Genomic DNA, 15260 nt, shown 5'->3' on the forward strand with positions numbered 1-15260 from the left:
GATGTAGGGGCGATGTAGGAGCGATGAAGGGGCGATGGAGGAGCGATGTAGGGGCCATCAAAGTACAATGTAATATAAATTTCAAGAAGGAGAGATGAAGGAGCGATGTAGGGGCGATGTAGGGGCGATGTAGGAGCGATGTAGGGGCGATGGAGGAGCGATGTAGGGGCCATCAAAGTAAGTACAATGTAATATAAATTATAAGAAGGAGAGATGAAGGAGCGATGTAGGGGCGATGTAGGAGCGATGAAGGGGCGATGTAGGAGCGATGAAGGGGCGATGGAGGAGCAATGAAGGGGTGATGGAGGAGCGATGTAGGGGATGTAGGGGCCATAAAAGTACAATGTAATATAAATTTGGAGAAGGAGCGATGAAGGGGCGATGGAGGAGCGATGTAGGAGCGATGTAGGGGCGATGGAGGAGCGATGTAGGGGTCATCAAAGTACAATGTAATATAAATTTCAAGAAGGAGAGATGAAGGAGCGATGTAGGGGCGATGGAGGAGCGATGAAGGGGCGATGGAGGAGCGATGTAGGGGCCATCAAAGTACAATGTAATATAAATTTCAAGAAGGAGAGATGAAGGAGCGATGTAGGGGCGATGTAGGAGCGATGAAGGGGCGATGGAGGAGCGATGTAGGGGCCATCAAAGTACAATGTAATATAAATTTCAAGAAGGAGAGATGAAGGAGCGATGTAGGGGCGATGTAGGAGCGATGTAGGGGCGATGGAGGAGCGATGTAGGGGTCATCAAAGTACAATGTAATATAAATTTCAAGAAGGAGAGATGAAGGAGCGATGTAGGGGCGATGTAGGAGCGATGAAGGGGCGATGGAGGAGCGATGTAGGGGCGATGTAGGAGCGATGAAGGGGCGATGGAGGAGCGATGTAGGGGCGATGTAGGAGCGATGAAGGGGCGATGGAGGAGCGATGTAGGGGCCATCAAAGTAAGTACAATGTAATATAAATTTCAAGAAGGAGAGATGAAGGAGCGATGTAGGGGCGATGTAGGAGCGATGTAGGGGCGATGGAGGAGCGATGTAGGGGTCATCAAAGTACAATGTAATATAAATTTCAAGAAGGAGAGATGAAGGAGCGATGTAGGGGCGATGTAGGAGCGATGAAGGGGCGATGGAGGAGCGATGTAGGGGCCATCAAAGTACAATGTAATATAAATTTCAAGAAGGAGAGATGAAGGAGCGATGTAGGAGCGATGAAGGGGCGATGAAGGAGCGATGTACGGGGCGATGGAGGAGCGATGTAGGGGCGATGGAGGAGCGATGAAGGGGCGATGGAGGAGCGATGTAGGGGCCATCAAAGTACAATGTAATGTAAATTTCAAGAAGGAGAGATGAAGGAGCGATGTAGGGGCGATGGAGGAGCGATGAAGGGGCGATGGAGGAGCGATGTAGGGGCCATCAAAGTACAATGTAATGTAAATTTCAAGAAGGAGAGATGAAGGAGCGATGTAGGAGCGATGAAGGGGCGATGGAGGAGCGATGGAGGAGCGATGTAGGGGCCATCAAAGTACCATGTAATAAAAATTTCAAGAAGGAGAGATGAAGGAGCGATGTAGGAGCGATGAAGGGGCGATGGAGGAGCGATGTAGGGGCCATCAAAGTACAATGTAGTATAAATTTCAAGATGGAGAGATGAAGGAGCGATGTAGGAGCGATGAAGGGGCGATGGAGGAGCGATGTAGGGGCCATCAAAGTAAGTACAATGTAATATAAATTTCAAGAAGGAGAGATGAAGGAGTGATGTAGGGGCCATCAAGGAACTCAGATATATATATAAAATCGTGAAGGGGCCATGAAGAGGCGATATTTTATTAAATAGCCCCTTGGGATAAGAGGACATATCATTACCTCTTTAGAAGGAGCGATTATGGAGCGATAAAGGATCATTTAATCGCCTCTTAGGGCAAGGGGCTATCAAATCGCTCCTTTCAAGGAGTCATAACATCGCCTCTTGTTATAAGGGGCTATTAAATCGCTCCTTTCAAGGAGCCAATACATCGCCCCTTGTCATAAGAGGCGATCAATTAAAATCATCGCCCCATATGGAGCGATGTCATGGAAAGGACTATACCCAAAGTTTTTAGCTCTAATATGATATAGTTATTTTGTTCTGACACTCTACAAAAGTTGTTGTCCGTTTGTCCTTTCTTCTAATTTTAGAGCTTTGCTTTTATGGATGTTTTCGTCCTTGTTTATCTAATGTTTGTGTGTTATGACAGTTAGTAGTCTTGTTTGGAAAACTTTCTGAGAGCTGAGGACAAAGGATCTAGTTTATATGTTAGAAAAGTTAATTTTCATAAATTAATTTTTAAATTAAAACAAGCTTGCCTTGCCTTTTAATTTACATTTATTAAGAACAAAATGGGCATTAAATGAAATTATAAAACCTCTCTGACTTAATAGTAGGATCACAGACAAATAGTCTGTAAAAAATATTTAAATATTACATTAATTTTAACTTTAAATGATTTTGTAATCAGGGTCTTTCCTTATGTCAGTCTGTCAGTCTGTCATAAGTACGTTTACAGAACGCGATCATCATGAAACATCTCTCTTTCTCTTAAACATGCATACACAAACACAAGCGAGCTCGTTCTAGCTCTATCCTCCAAATAAATAGTCACACACTTACACTAAGAATATCTCTTCACAATCTTTATTATTTTCTTTTAAGTTACAAAAACAAAGCTGTTTAATTTTTATATTTATATCTAAAATATAGAACTTATGGAAACAGTTGAGAAATTAAATAGTTGAATATCTATATCTATTACTGAACAGCACTAAACTCAGTAACTTCATTTATTTGAAGTGTTAGTCCTTGGGGTGTTTTTGCAATGATCAATTTTACTGGGCGAAAATAGCAAAAAGCGCAGTTACTCTATACTAAGATTATATCATCGGCTGTACTTCTTTGTTTATGGGTGGACAGGGATAAGGGATAGGAAACCTGGCCATAAATTAGGTCTCGGCCTGGTTTTGAAAGGGATCATGCAACTTTTACCATTTGCCTAATTTAATGACCTTACTGGCGGACGGCTCATATTGGCTACCGCTCTAAACCAATAGTGTTCTGTGATTTGGGCTTGTTTTGTATCAACCAATCACCAATTGGCTCCGCGGAAATTTTAAAAGCAGACAATTCTAGAAAAAATAATGATTTCGTCTGCTACGAAAAAATAAATATAAATGGTGTTAGATCACATTAGTTTAATTATTAAATCTGCTTAGAGTTAAACATTAAAAAAGGGCCACATAGAAAAAACAAAAATAACGGGATTATTTTTTTGGAAAGAAGGTAGCTACGAATTTTCATTTGGTAGTTTATAAATTAGATGTTGTATTTTGAATTTTAAAAATTTAGTACGGAGTTGATACAACACCTTCACCCTAATTTTTGTACAATACAACACAGTACAGATATATCATTACATTATATCCAGTATAGTATCCAAAGAACTTGATAGAATGTTACCCAAGTGCCTATTTATTTATTTATTTTGAATTTTAATTAGCAATGAAATTTTCAAATAAAATTTTTACTCATTAATAAAAATGCAAATAATACAAACTAAAATCTGTCTGAGGGAAACCCAACGATAGCTTTCTGACAGTTCAAATTACCAAAGTAAAAGATAAAAAATTTTGGGAGAGAAAAAACTTCATTTTAACAAAAGCCATTAATATATAGGTTTATAAAAAGTTATGTTTTTTACTTTAAACTAGCTACCTGAATTTGATTCTATACTTTATCTACACACACACACACAGCTTTTTCATTAGCATTTTATACGAACCACTGCGCTATCCCAAAACTGGTTTATTAGGCTAGAAATAGGCCTAGGCTTGAAATAGGCCTGAAATAATATTTTCCTACGTTTCCCATCTCTTATCCTTGATGGGTGGATCTTTAACAATTAGAAAACATAGATGGCATATAGGGTAAAAAGATAATAAAAAGTGTTACCTAACATTTTGTTGATACTATATTCGTTTAAATTTGTTGTTTTGCTGTATATAATTAGTCGTGTGGTTATACTGTCGGATGGTTTTAAAGGGGAGTAGAAGAGGTGTCCTTATATAATGCTTCGCCCATTACCTCTATGGATTTTACAACAGAGGACGAATTAAATATCAGCAAGGTAAAATATATCTATAATACAAAGTAGAACGATGTCTGTCCGTCTGTCTGTCCGTCTGTCCGTCTGAAGCTTAAGATCTCAGTAACCACTGAACCGATTGGGCTCTACTCTTTAGGAAATATACCTACTTGTCCTGTGATGGTTTTAAGCTATTTTCTTGGGGGGTTAGTCACCACCCAACCCCCCCAAAAAATGAAAATACCCCCCCCAAAAAAAATTTTTTTTTTACTTTTTCTTTTTAAATCTAAAATACGAAAAATTAAGTTGATCAAACCTCTTGGGGCAAAGCCCCTAGAGGCTAGGGGCGAAGCCGCTAGTGTTACTATAAGAAATTTGAAAATTTTATATTTAGTTGTCTTTTAACTGTTTTACCATCATTATCATAAATGACTGACTGAAATTTTAATTAATCTTATTATTGAAAAGCAAAAAAATAGTGTTAATAATTATTTTGGGGGAGGTTACCACCACCCTACCAAGAGAAATCGCCCCAAGAAAAAAATTACCCCCCAAGGGTAAGCCATATTATTTGATTATGTCCGTAAACCTAGTAAGCTAACTTTTATATTCCTTTTTCCCACCCATGTGTCTGTCTGTGTGTCTGTGTGTAGGGGGAGGCCATTTGATTTGATTATGTTCGTAAACCCAGTGAGTTAACTTTTGTAAATTAAATTTTACCCCCGAAGCTATGAGCCAAAATCTAAAAGCCAAGATCAAAGTATTTATGACAAAATAGATTTTTTATCGTAGCGCATTTTTCTTTAAAACTCTTAATTTTAGATTTCCATACATCTTATTTGCCTCTAATTTAAAAATGCAATAATTTTGGAAAATGGTATATTTTATATTACTTATTCTACAAAATACTAGAATTTATGAAAAAAGGAAGAGCAATATTGACTAATATTTGAAGGCAAAATAGATTTGTCATCTTTCTATTTTTTAGATGTGCACCTCATCTATCTAATTTTTAAATATTTACATCAAATTGAAGGGATTCCTAAACAAATCAATATTTAAAATAAAAACATTTATATTTTATATATTTTGTTTGCTTCAAGGTGTTTGTGGGACTGTTGAATGACACTAACTAAAGTAGGTACGGACAGTATACTACGTATATAAACTACATTTAGAGTTTTTTGCGTCGCCCGTTTAGACAGACAATTCGGATCATGGAAAGAAAACAAAGAAGCAGCTTTCCTTGTATTTTCACAGTAGCATTTTAATAGGTTATTTAATAGATAAATAATTATAATTGCCACGCAAGGTTAGAGCTCCCCGCACGGACAAGAAATAGGGGTAAAGCTATTGTAAAAATACGATGAAATCCGCTACCTAGTCTTCTTTCCATGACCCGACAATTCTAATATACTACTTTTATTAAAACAACATTGACTCACACACACCTAACCTAACCAGAAACTTGATTCAATTTTAATTAACTTAAAGAACACAAAAGTTTACAGTTTTTTAATATTTTTTCTTTCTTCCACATTTTTATATTTCTGAAGCTTTTCATTTCTTAAAATTTCAGACATTTAAGTAATAAGATAAATTTTTGTTATAATATTTGTTTCTCTTGAAAGCCTTAACTGGCCACCAAATAATTTTTTATCATTTTTATTGGGTCGCATCAACCCATTCGTGAATCCTTCCCTCTGAAACAAATTGTTAGGGGGGGTTGTTATGTATCCTAATGTAATTATAGCTAACCAAACACCTTTTAAAACTAAAACACTAAATTGCCAACAGGTTTTTAAATGAATTAGCCTAAAAATAAAATTTATTTAAAACAAGTACAATCATGCCTAAAAGAGGCTCAATTAAAAAGTTCCTAATAATTGGAATGATGTAGAATGATGTAAAACTATAAAAGACAATTACAAAAACATCGAATAATTTACTTGTAATAATAGGTTGCTTCTCCTCTGGCCTATATGGGAGTTTAAATGAGGTCAATAGCCTAAAACTACTCAAAAAATTTATAAAGCTTACCTGAAAAGTTTATTTTATAAAAGGTCATGATGCTTGCGATATTAAAAAAATATTAATGGATGATAATACGGACATACATGTCGACATATCTCATTTATAAATTTACTACACTATAAATGATTTTACAAAAAGTAAAACTATAGATTAATTTTATTATTCTTATAATAGATACAGTTTGAACTTAGTAAAGCGTTTAATGGTCAGGTCTATCAAAAATAAGGTGACAACACTTAAACCATGGACTACAAAGACCAAATTGCTGCAAAATTGTGTCAAAAATGATCCATATGACGTCATAAAATGAGAGGAGAAGTGGGAAAGAAACCCCCTAAAAAAGAGATGGATAATCCCTCATTTTTTTACACAATTTTGCAGTAGTTTGGTCTTTGTCCCATGGACCATAACACACATAGTACATCTAATCGAAAGGATGGTGGGCTCGAATCCTGACCAAAGCCAGGAATAGACCAAAGCTAATTTCCCAATGAAGATGACAAAATTTAAAGCTACTGCTGCTTTGCCAGATTCACGAGATAATAGTAAGACTATTAGACTATGCCTTGGCCCAAAACAGGTGCAAATCATTTCCATGGCTTTTCAGACAAAGTTCGTTTAAATAAAAAGGTAGGTATATAAAGCGCAAGGATTATATTTGATAACTTAAAATAGAGGTTGGAGGTTTGAACCTTTTTAACAAATGTTTTTTTGTATAAAAACAAAACTTTTAAAAATAAATTGTGTAACGTTTACTGTTTGCTAATCTCGTACCACAATAGCTACCTTTTCAAATTGCTTTGCTCTTATGAATATTGGATCCTAGTTAAGATGTTAGCATTTGAATAAAAAAGTACTGTTAAGGCTGAGAATTTGGTTGAATTTAGGTTTTCATGGATTTAGTAAAAAGTGTGCATAATAAGGTGGTTGTGCATTCAATCAAGCTAAAAAAATAAATAAAACACATAAAAGAAATAACCTTCTTTCTAAGCAGCTCCTTAGCAGTGAGAAGTAATGTAGCAAATAAGTGTAGAATTATTCCAGGGCCATATGAAGCTTCTCTAAAATCGAGAACTCAAAAATTTCAGTAAAACTTAATTTTGGAAAACTTGTCGCTAAAAATAGATACAATCGTGTTTAAAGATTAGTAAGTTGTTTTGTATTTACAGAAAGTTAATCTGGGAAACGAAATATATGGCACCCATAGAATAAGAAATATAGATGGATACAAACATTATAAAGCATTAAATTGGCCGTCTGTGTACCTAATAAGTACCTAGTAATGTTTTTTTTTTAATTTGATGCTAGTTTTTAAATATGCATCCTACAGAGAGACAGACATCGTGTTACTTCTAAATAAGGATCTTTATATCATATTTCCATCTAATAAAAATACTAAAACTATTTCATTTTTACTATTAGAATCTTATAGTAATAACATTTCTAATTTAACTATTCTATGTTTATTATAAGACTACTTATGCTAATAAGATTTATTTATTCCGCTGAAGCATGCCATTTTTTTTCTTAACACATTTGTGGCTACGCCATTAGCTTTACAGCTTTTATTAACATGGAAAGTTATACATGTAGTCAAGGGCGTCCAAGATTTTTCAAATTCATTGGGGGAAGGGGTAATCTTTATATCATTCAGGCAAGGACGTCCAAGCTTTTATTTTTTGTGGAGGGGGGGGAGTAAAAATTCAAACTTCAAAATGTCGGGGGCACCCCAAAATTCATTTGGGGAGGGTTATCACCCCTTATCCCCCCCCCTCTATTGGACATCCTTGCAAGTAGTGCAGCAATGAAAATATTTTGGATTAACCACTGTTATAAAATTAATAACATAGTGATTATAGCATATTACAAGAGTAACTTTTCTAGAATGGCTTCGAAATCGATTAACATTCTCTGTATAGAACCAGTTCTCAGTCACACTAAAAAATCGAATATAGCATTGTGTTTTGTTTTAGTTTTCCAAGAAAACTAAATTAAAATCATTAGATTAAACCAGTTTTATTAGCCGAGCTTTCGGTCTCTCGGGTCTAACAAAACTGGTTTTAATCTTGGAATTTAAGTAACACAGAGTACTAGGAGATTATAGGATATTTTTACTAGAATTACCTTTAGGAAAATCTTTTTTTCTTGAGTTGCATATTATCTGTACTCTAATACTATTTTATTGCAGCGTTGCTACTTTACTTCTAACTGTGCGTCTCTGTCTAATAAAATTGCGAAATCATATCTTTATCTATTTTAGGTATCACTTCTCTCCATTTCACTATTCATTTAGTTCAACTTAAGACATTTGTTAATATGAAGTAGCTTTGCTAATAAAAAAAAAACACCAATCTAAAGCATAACTGTATTTTCAACTTTTTTTCTAACAATCTTTTTATTCATAATACATTATGTAGTTCTCATAAAAAATGAACATGTACAAAAACAAAATAAGAAACTGATTTTAAATTTTATAGGGATGTCAGCACAGGTTAGAAAGTAATTAGTAGAATACAACTATCAGTTTATATAAATCTGAAAATGCCTGTATTTCTTGTTCTAAACTCTTTGCGAACATCCCTATTTTTTTGGACATACCTATTACCATGTGAAAATAATAATTTCTAAAACTTTTCTATTTATGTAAATTATGTATAATAAAATGCAAAATATTTGAGTTATATTTTACCCCTATAATATAATGTCTGTTTACCCCACAAAATAAACAGAGTGACAATAAAAAAAAATTTACCTTCTATTTCTTTTAAAATTAAGATTTTTTGCTGATATCACATCAACATAACCTAATTGTAATGGTAATGTAAAGTTTCATGCTTTATTCATTTGATAAAATGCAATAAAGCAATTAATATGTTACACGTCTAACAAAGGCTTTGTTTATAAATTACATTTAAATTTTAAAGAAATCCTTTATTTTTTTCTGACTCACTTTGCTAAGAGAAGATTCAGTCTTTCTTTACTCTCTTCCACCCCCTCTCTCCACCCCAGGGAAGATAAATTATTTCAATTTAGAAGTCATTTGTTTTAATTTAGTTTTAGAAGCTCAGTATACAATGGAAGTACCCTCCCCCCCCCCCCCTGCCTGCCGCATTGACAAATATTAGGGTAAATAAACAAGACAGATAACAAGTGGGAACAGCCCCAAGAAAAATTATTTTGCATCTAACTTTTTTGACTTGAAGAAGTTTTAGAATTTTAGAATTAAGACAAAATGTATTATTTTCAATGGATTTTTCAACAATTTTTTTTACAAAATAAATAACCTTTAAATGAAGAATTTATTCTGCTTTGTTAAATTATTTTGTAGAAAATTTTTCCCTTTTTTAACTTTTTGCCCTTTCTATTCTATAAATAATAACTTTTGTCTGATAATAATCACATGGTATAAAATAACAAAGAAAATTTTAAATCACATTTTTTTTTACAATTTTGGTAAATTTTTGTTTTTAATATTACTTTTGGTTATATTATTTATTGTGTTATTACATTATGATACATTTTAACTAACAAGTAACAAAAGTATCATATGTTATAAAATAAAAATGTTTTAGAAGATGCCTCTATCAAATTAAAAGACAGAAGGAGGAGGGAATTGTTAATATCTCCTAATCAGAAATAGTAAATTTCATTTTGCAACAAGATTTTCTTTAGTGTTTTAAGGCAAAAAATGTAAAAGACTAAGATATTGTTTCACAAAAACAGTCACTTGAAAAAAGAGATATCACCAATTCCCTCCCCCTTTCTTTTATCAAAAATTATCTATTTGTGAAATATTACTTGATATTCTTATTTTGTGTTATAACTACATAAATATTAAATTTCCAAGGGTAGATTTGGGAGAAGGATACTAACAGTTCACAGCCATATTATCATTTTTTTTAACAAAAAGGAGAAAATATTAAGGGATATAGGGACAGGAAAATTTAAAACTAACATTATTCTATCCCTGGAGCCCTGAAGGGCTTTATTAATTAAAAAGGACAGCGACAAATAAATCATATAACAGTCAAGTACATGTATCTAATGAGATAGGAATACCAATCAAAAAGAAAGGTTGCCTATTTTATAAATACATTTACTATTGGTTCAGCAAATTTGGTATCTGTCCTTAATTATTTAAGATGATTATTTTTTTGTCCTCGAATTCTGAACATTTTTTCCTTTTATTTTTGTTTTTAAGATTTTAAACTAATAGGAATAATTTTTATAAGCAGAGGTTAAAATAAATGAGATCATTTTCTGAGATTATAAAAAAAACTTTAATATCTAGCAAAAAAAGTATTTATTGTTTTTGTTTAAAATTTCATTTTATGTGCTTTTTATGTACAAAAGTTTCAAATATTTACTGAATGTAATAAGATGTATTTTTTTACATTAAAACATTTTTTCATAATTAAGATATGCGATTTGGTCACTGATATTATTATTTACAAACAAACTAACAGTAAATTTTTATGGCAAAAATATCTAAAAACATATTTTTTAATTTACGGTTTTGCTAAAACACAAAGATTTGTAGAGAAAATATCATGAAATTGCATAGTTAACTGGGTATTTTTTTTTCTTAAAAAAGAATGTAGAGTAAGAAATAATTTTAAAGGCACAATTTCTACAAAATCTAAACAGAACAAATAAATAAAAAATGGACTAGCATTAAAAAAGATAAAAAAAAAATACATCAAATGGATACTAATAATATGGAATAAGGACGTTCATAATTGAAAATAATAGGTAAAAATAGCCATATGCTCTATTAAAAAGAATAATTTCTAAATTTTTAAAATCAAACATAAAAATGTTCTTTAAAAAATCTATGGCTGCTATTATTTTACCAATTACTTTACAGAATATAATTTGATATTCGTGAATACAACTAACTGTCGGGTTTCATGTCTGCTAACTATTCAGAGACTTTTATTTATCAGGATTACAGGTTTTTTTTACAATTTTAAATCAAATATAAACTTAATGGTTAAACTTTCTTACAAAATTGTATTTCTAAAGCGAAGCTTTTCTTTTATGTATTTATTTTAGTCTTATTGTTTGTTATTTGTTTAAAACAAAAAATATAAAGCGTAGAAACTATTTAAGTATATGTGGAAAGTATTATATTGAATAGCTAAATATGCATTTTATAGGCTGGTGTTTGTTACTTAACGTGATAAATAAAGATTATGGGGGGAAAAAAATATAAAAGCTGATATTTTCTATCGCTTTCCTTGATGTTATCATCCTATCGTTTTAGTAGATTTGTTAGACAGATAAATTTACCTTCAGTATACAAATACCTGAAAATCCTAAATAAATGTGTCTGTGTAACTCCTTATGACAAGGGTACAGTGTGCAATCACGACAGCATATTTTTTAGCATTATCATAACGTTATTACAACACCATGCAGATGTGTAGAAGTGAATGCATACCAGTGACATGACATGGTAACTAATGGTATATGAAATGCTCATTTAACCCAAATTAAAATATATAAAGGTAGATAAATTATCATTACATTAAATCATGGAGTTGGAAAAGAATTCGGAAAAATAATCGGTTTTCTAAATATAGAAATAGAAAAGAAATTAAGACATGAAAAAAGTATATCTGGACATTTGTTCATAATATTATTTTGAAATTATTGTTAAAAAAATATGGCAAAAACGAAGAAACCGATTTGTTACTGCCTGAAATTTTAAGACAAAATAAATTACTGATACCCTTAATAAACCTATCTAATCTATTTTTCAATTTTTTTTCAGAAAACTCTTGCACATCCTTGATTTGATAGTTGGAAGATCATTAATTAAAGAAGAAGGTTTATAAGGTGAAGCCAAGATTCAAATAAATAAATTATTTTCACATACACAAAATCCTGATAAAAAAAATACATGAATTAAAAATTAATAATAGACAAGGTTTACTGTTACTGTATATTATATTTGTTTTTAAAGAATAAGGTTTTTTTTGTAGAGATCTAATTAAGTTATGATGCAAAAATTATAGAAAGCTAAAAAAACATTTGAAAATAAACATTTCATTTATGACCGTCAAAACCTGTTAGTTTAGCAAATTTGTAAATTTTTAGGAAAAAATCTCTTAAAACTGTTAGCTTTCTATAATTTTTTTACAAGAATTTACAACATCAATAATCACCGTTTTTATTAACTATGGTTTAAGTGGAAATAATAATTTTAAATGCATTTATTGTTAAATAATACCATAATTTTTAAATCATAATTTAAGGAAGCTCATTTTACATAAACAAAGTAATCAAATAATCTTTGTGTTGCATTAATTGAATATATTATTTTTTATATTAAGACTCGCTTCTTTGGAATTGAATGTTTTTAATAGATTATTATTTTTGGATGTGTGTGGTTATGTGTGTGTGACTAGTACTGGTCTCTAGTTATAATGTTTCTTGGGTCACAGAACATTAACTGGAAGAAATATACTGTGATGGCATACAATCATTATCTTTGGAAACAACCCTTTCTCATTCTCAATTTCAGTTTCAATCTTCTCATTACTAATGCCTAATGCTTTCAACCTACAATTCCTTTTAAAACTTTACTTTAATCTCTTAAAATCTGTTTCAAAATGTGATCACATTTACTATAGTTCTGTATGGATTAAGAAAATGTTTCATTTCAGATTTTTTATGCACTTTTAAAGTGTTTTTTAACGAAACCCCAACTACATTTTTGTAATGATCCAAAGATCTGTTGATAGGTTATTAGTTCCGTGACTAGTCACACACAGTTTAATACTTCTAGAGGTAAATCTTCTGAGATCTGAAAATAAACAAAATTATTTGATAAAATCGAAGTATATTTTTCAAGAATGTTTTCTTTTAAAATATCTTTTGATTAGAAGAATAAACATTTCTAAGCTGAATTAAACTGAACTTGCCGAAGGATTTTCAATCCAAAGGCTGGTTACCTTGTACCCTGGATGAACTCTTTTTTACTATATGATTTAAACCTAGGCAAAAATAATCAAAATTAAGATTTAGGTAGAGACTTCTTTAGGGTCAGGTGACTATAAAGTGCCACACAAACAGTCATATATTCTTACTATGGAGTAAGCTTCACTTATGTACATACCTGTGAACAGTACTGAAGGCATTAAATGAATTCATATCCTTGGGCTGTTTGTTGACCCCTGCGGGACCCTGGTGGTGAAGGTCCAGGGTTTTGGAGGAGTGCACATGCTCAGATAACATCAGGTTATTCAACATGTTCTGCTTGTTTAAAGTCTCTTGCATCTAAAACAGAATTTCTTTTCAAACATAGTAGGGGGTATGTGGCTTTCAGATAAGAATGTCCCATCCTTGATATGTTAATGGTAAATCATTATATTTATTACAATATGGCTTCAAAACCGATTAATATCCGCTGGATTAGAACTGGTTCTACGCCATACTGAAATATCATGTAACGTTTCGCATTGTTAGTCCGGGCCTTCGGCCCCTCGGGGCAAGCTGGAATTAATCTGAAAACTTTTTACAATCCGTAGAAAGTTTTTCATTAAAGTTTTGCTTGTAAATTAAATTTTTATTATAAAATCTAGTTACATATGAAAGTTTTATACTAGCTATACTGATGAAAATTAAATATTTTGTAATTTCTATTTTAAGTTTTATGTTGGGGGAACGATTTATAAAATATTAAATATGTAATAAAAGCATCAATAAACGTCAAGTCAAAATTGATGAAATTTTATATTAAGATTATTATGATACATTGATAGGCTAAGGTGAGAATTATTTTTTTCATTTTTTGAGCGAAGCTGCGCTATAGCTTACCGGAGGTGGAGGGACTTGTGGTACGACCGGGTAGTACGTCATATCGTCCACTTTAGCGTAGATATTCTCCTCCTCGTAACCGGATCTGAAAAAAAAAGAGAATATATATATATATACATAAACTTTCACATTTAAAAGAAAAAAAAGACCTTGCAAACACAAAAGAAGCTTTCATGAAAAGGAGTTCTTAAGTTTTAAGTTACGTTTAATCAACAAAATCGTTTCAAAAAACGCCGTTCAATACTTTTACAGAAAAACGTCGGGGAATGTTATATAAATAAAAAAAATATTTTTTGTGTGAGTGTATGTGAGATGATATAAAATATGATGATTAATGTATCATGAAGAGGAACAAAATATTTGGATGATATTCTTTTTCTGAAAGTAGGACACTCCCAACCCCTCTTTCTCTCTAATTTCCTCAGTGGTTCCTATGACTATTAGGTGCAATTATATATCGTATAACGCTTCAAATTTTTATTTTGTAAAGCTTTTTTAGCAGGTTAACATTTATTTTTGTTTCAGATTTCTAGATAATTTTCTGCTCTTAATCGCTCTTATTATGAAATTGATAATATTAGTTTTGAATTTTTAGAGGTTGGTATTCTTGTTAAATCATGTGATTTTTTTTCTGTACAACTTTTAACAATAATTTTATTTTTCCTTGTGACACAAAAAATGCATCTAGCAACAAATATTTGTTTTAGTTTTAGAAAAAAAATGTATATTTGTCAGGGATAAAAAATGACAAAAATAATCGTAAAATTAAATAATAATTTCCATAAAAGTTGATCCTTTGCTATTGATTTATCTCTGGATCCTTGATTTAAACCGGAAGTTTCAATTCTAACTGTTAAGCAATCATTTTTTAACTAAATTAAATTTATTCAATACACTGACGGGGGATAAGCATAATAAAGGTCGTTCTTTTATCTTAAGAAGCAATCTGAATTGATAGAATTTCTGTTACTTAAACCAATGCAATGCACGAACGCACATATCAATTTATTATTCTATTTGAAAATATAAAAGAATAAGATTATAATAACATATAGACATGTTGTCTCAAATTTCAGGGGTGACGATAAAGGTGTTAATTAATTCCCGCATATTTTCACACTCAATTCAATCCATGATTTTATATGAAATTTTATGATAGATAAATAACACTACAGTAATATCCACGAAATGCTTGTGTAGCTCTGAAATCCTTCCTTATTTTTAAAATAAATTCTGAAAAATCCAGCGAGGTGGCCCTTAAATCAGTGCGGGGCTTCCTGACC

At 31.7% G+C, this 15260-nt stretch overlaps 2 protein-coding genes across 3 annotated transcripts in view; both read right to left on the minus strand.

The window, feature by feature from the left end:
* Window positions 1–15260, minus strand: part of dock (SH2/SH3 adaptor protein dock) — a 592107-nt gene that overhangs the window by 431122 nt on the left and 145725 nt on the right. The window lies entirely within an intron of this gene.
* LOC145311020 (semaphorin-1A-like) overlaps window positions 8505–15260 on the minus strand; it is a 77887-nt gene continuing 71131 nt past the window's right edge. For both annotated transcript variants that reach the window (XM_080150505.1, XM_080150504.1), the window contains exons 17-19: window positions 13978–14062; window positions 13277–13437; window positions 8505–12964 (exon numbers count right to left, since the gene is read on the minus strand). In XM_080150505.1, coding sequence (XP_080006631.1) covers window positions 12943–12964; window positions 13277–13437; window positions 13978–14062 — 268 coding nt within the window. In that variant the 3' untranslated portion in view covers window positions 8505–12942. The remainder of the gene's footprint in view (window positions 12965–13276; window positions 13438–13977; window positions 14063–15260) is intronic.

Source organism: Acartia tonsa, chromosome 2, assembly GCF_053477335.1.
Source record: "Acartia tonsa isolate MP-2025a chromosome 2, ASM5347733v1, whole genome shotgun sequence".
Taxonomy (NCBI): domain Eukaryota; kingdom Metazoa; phylum Arthropoda; class Copepoda; order Calanoida; family Acartiidae; genus Acartia; species Acartia tonsa.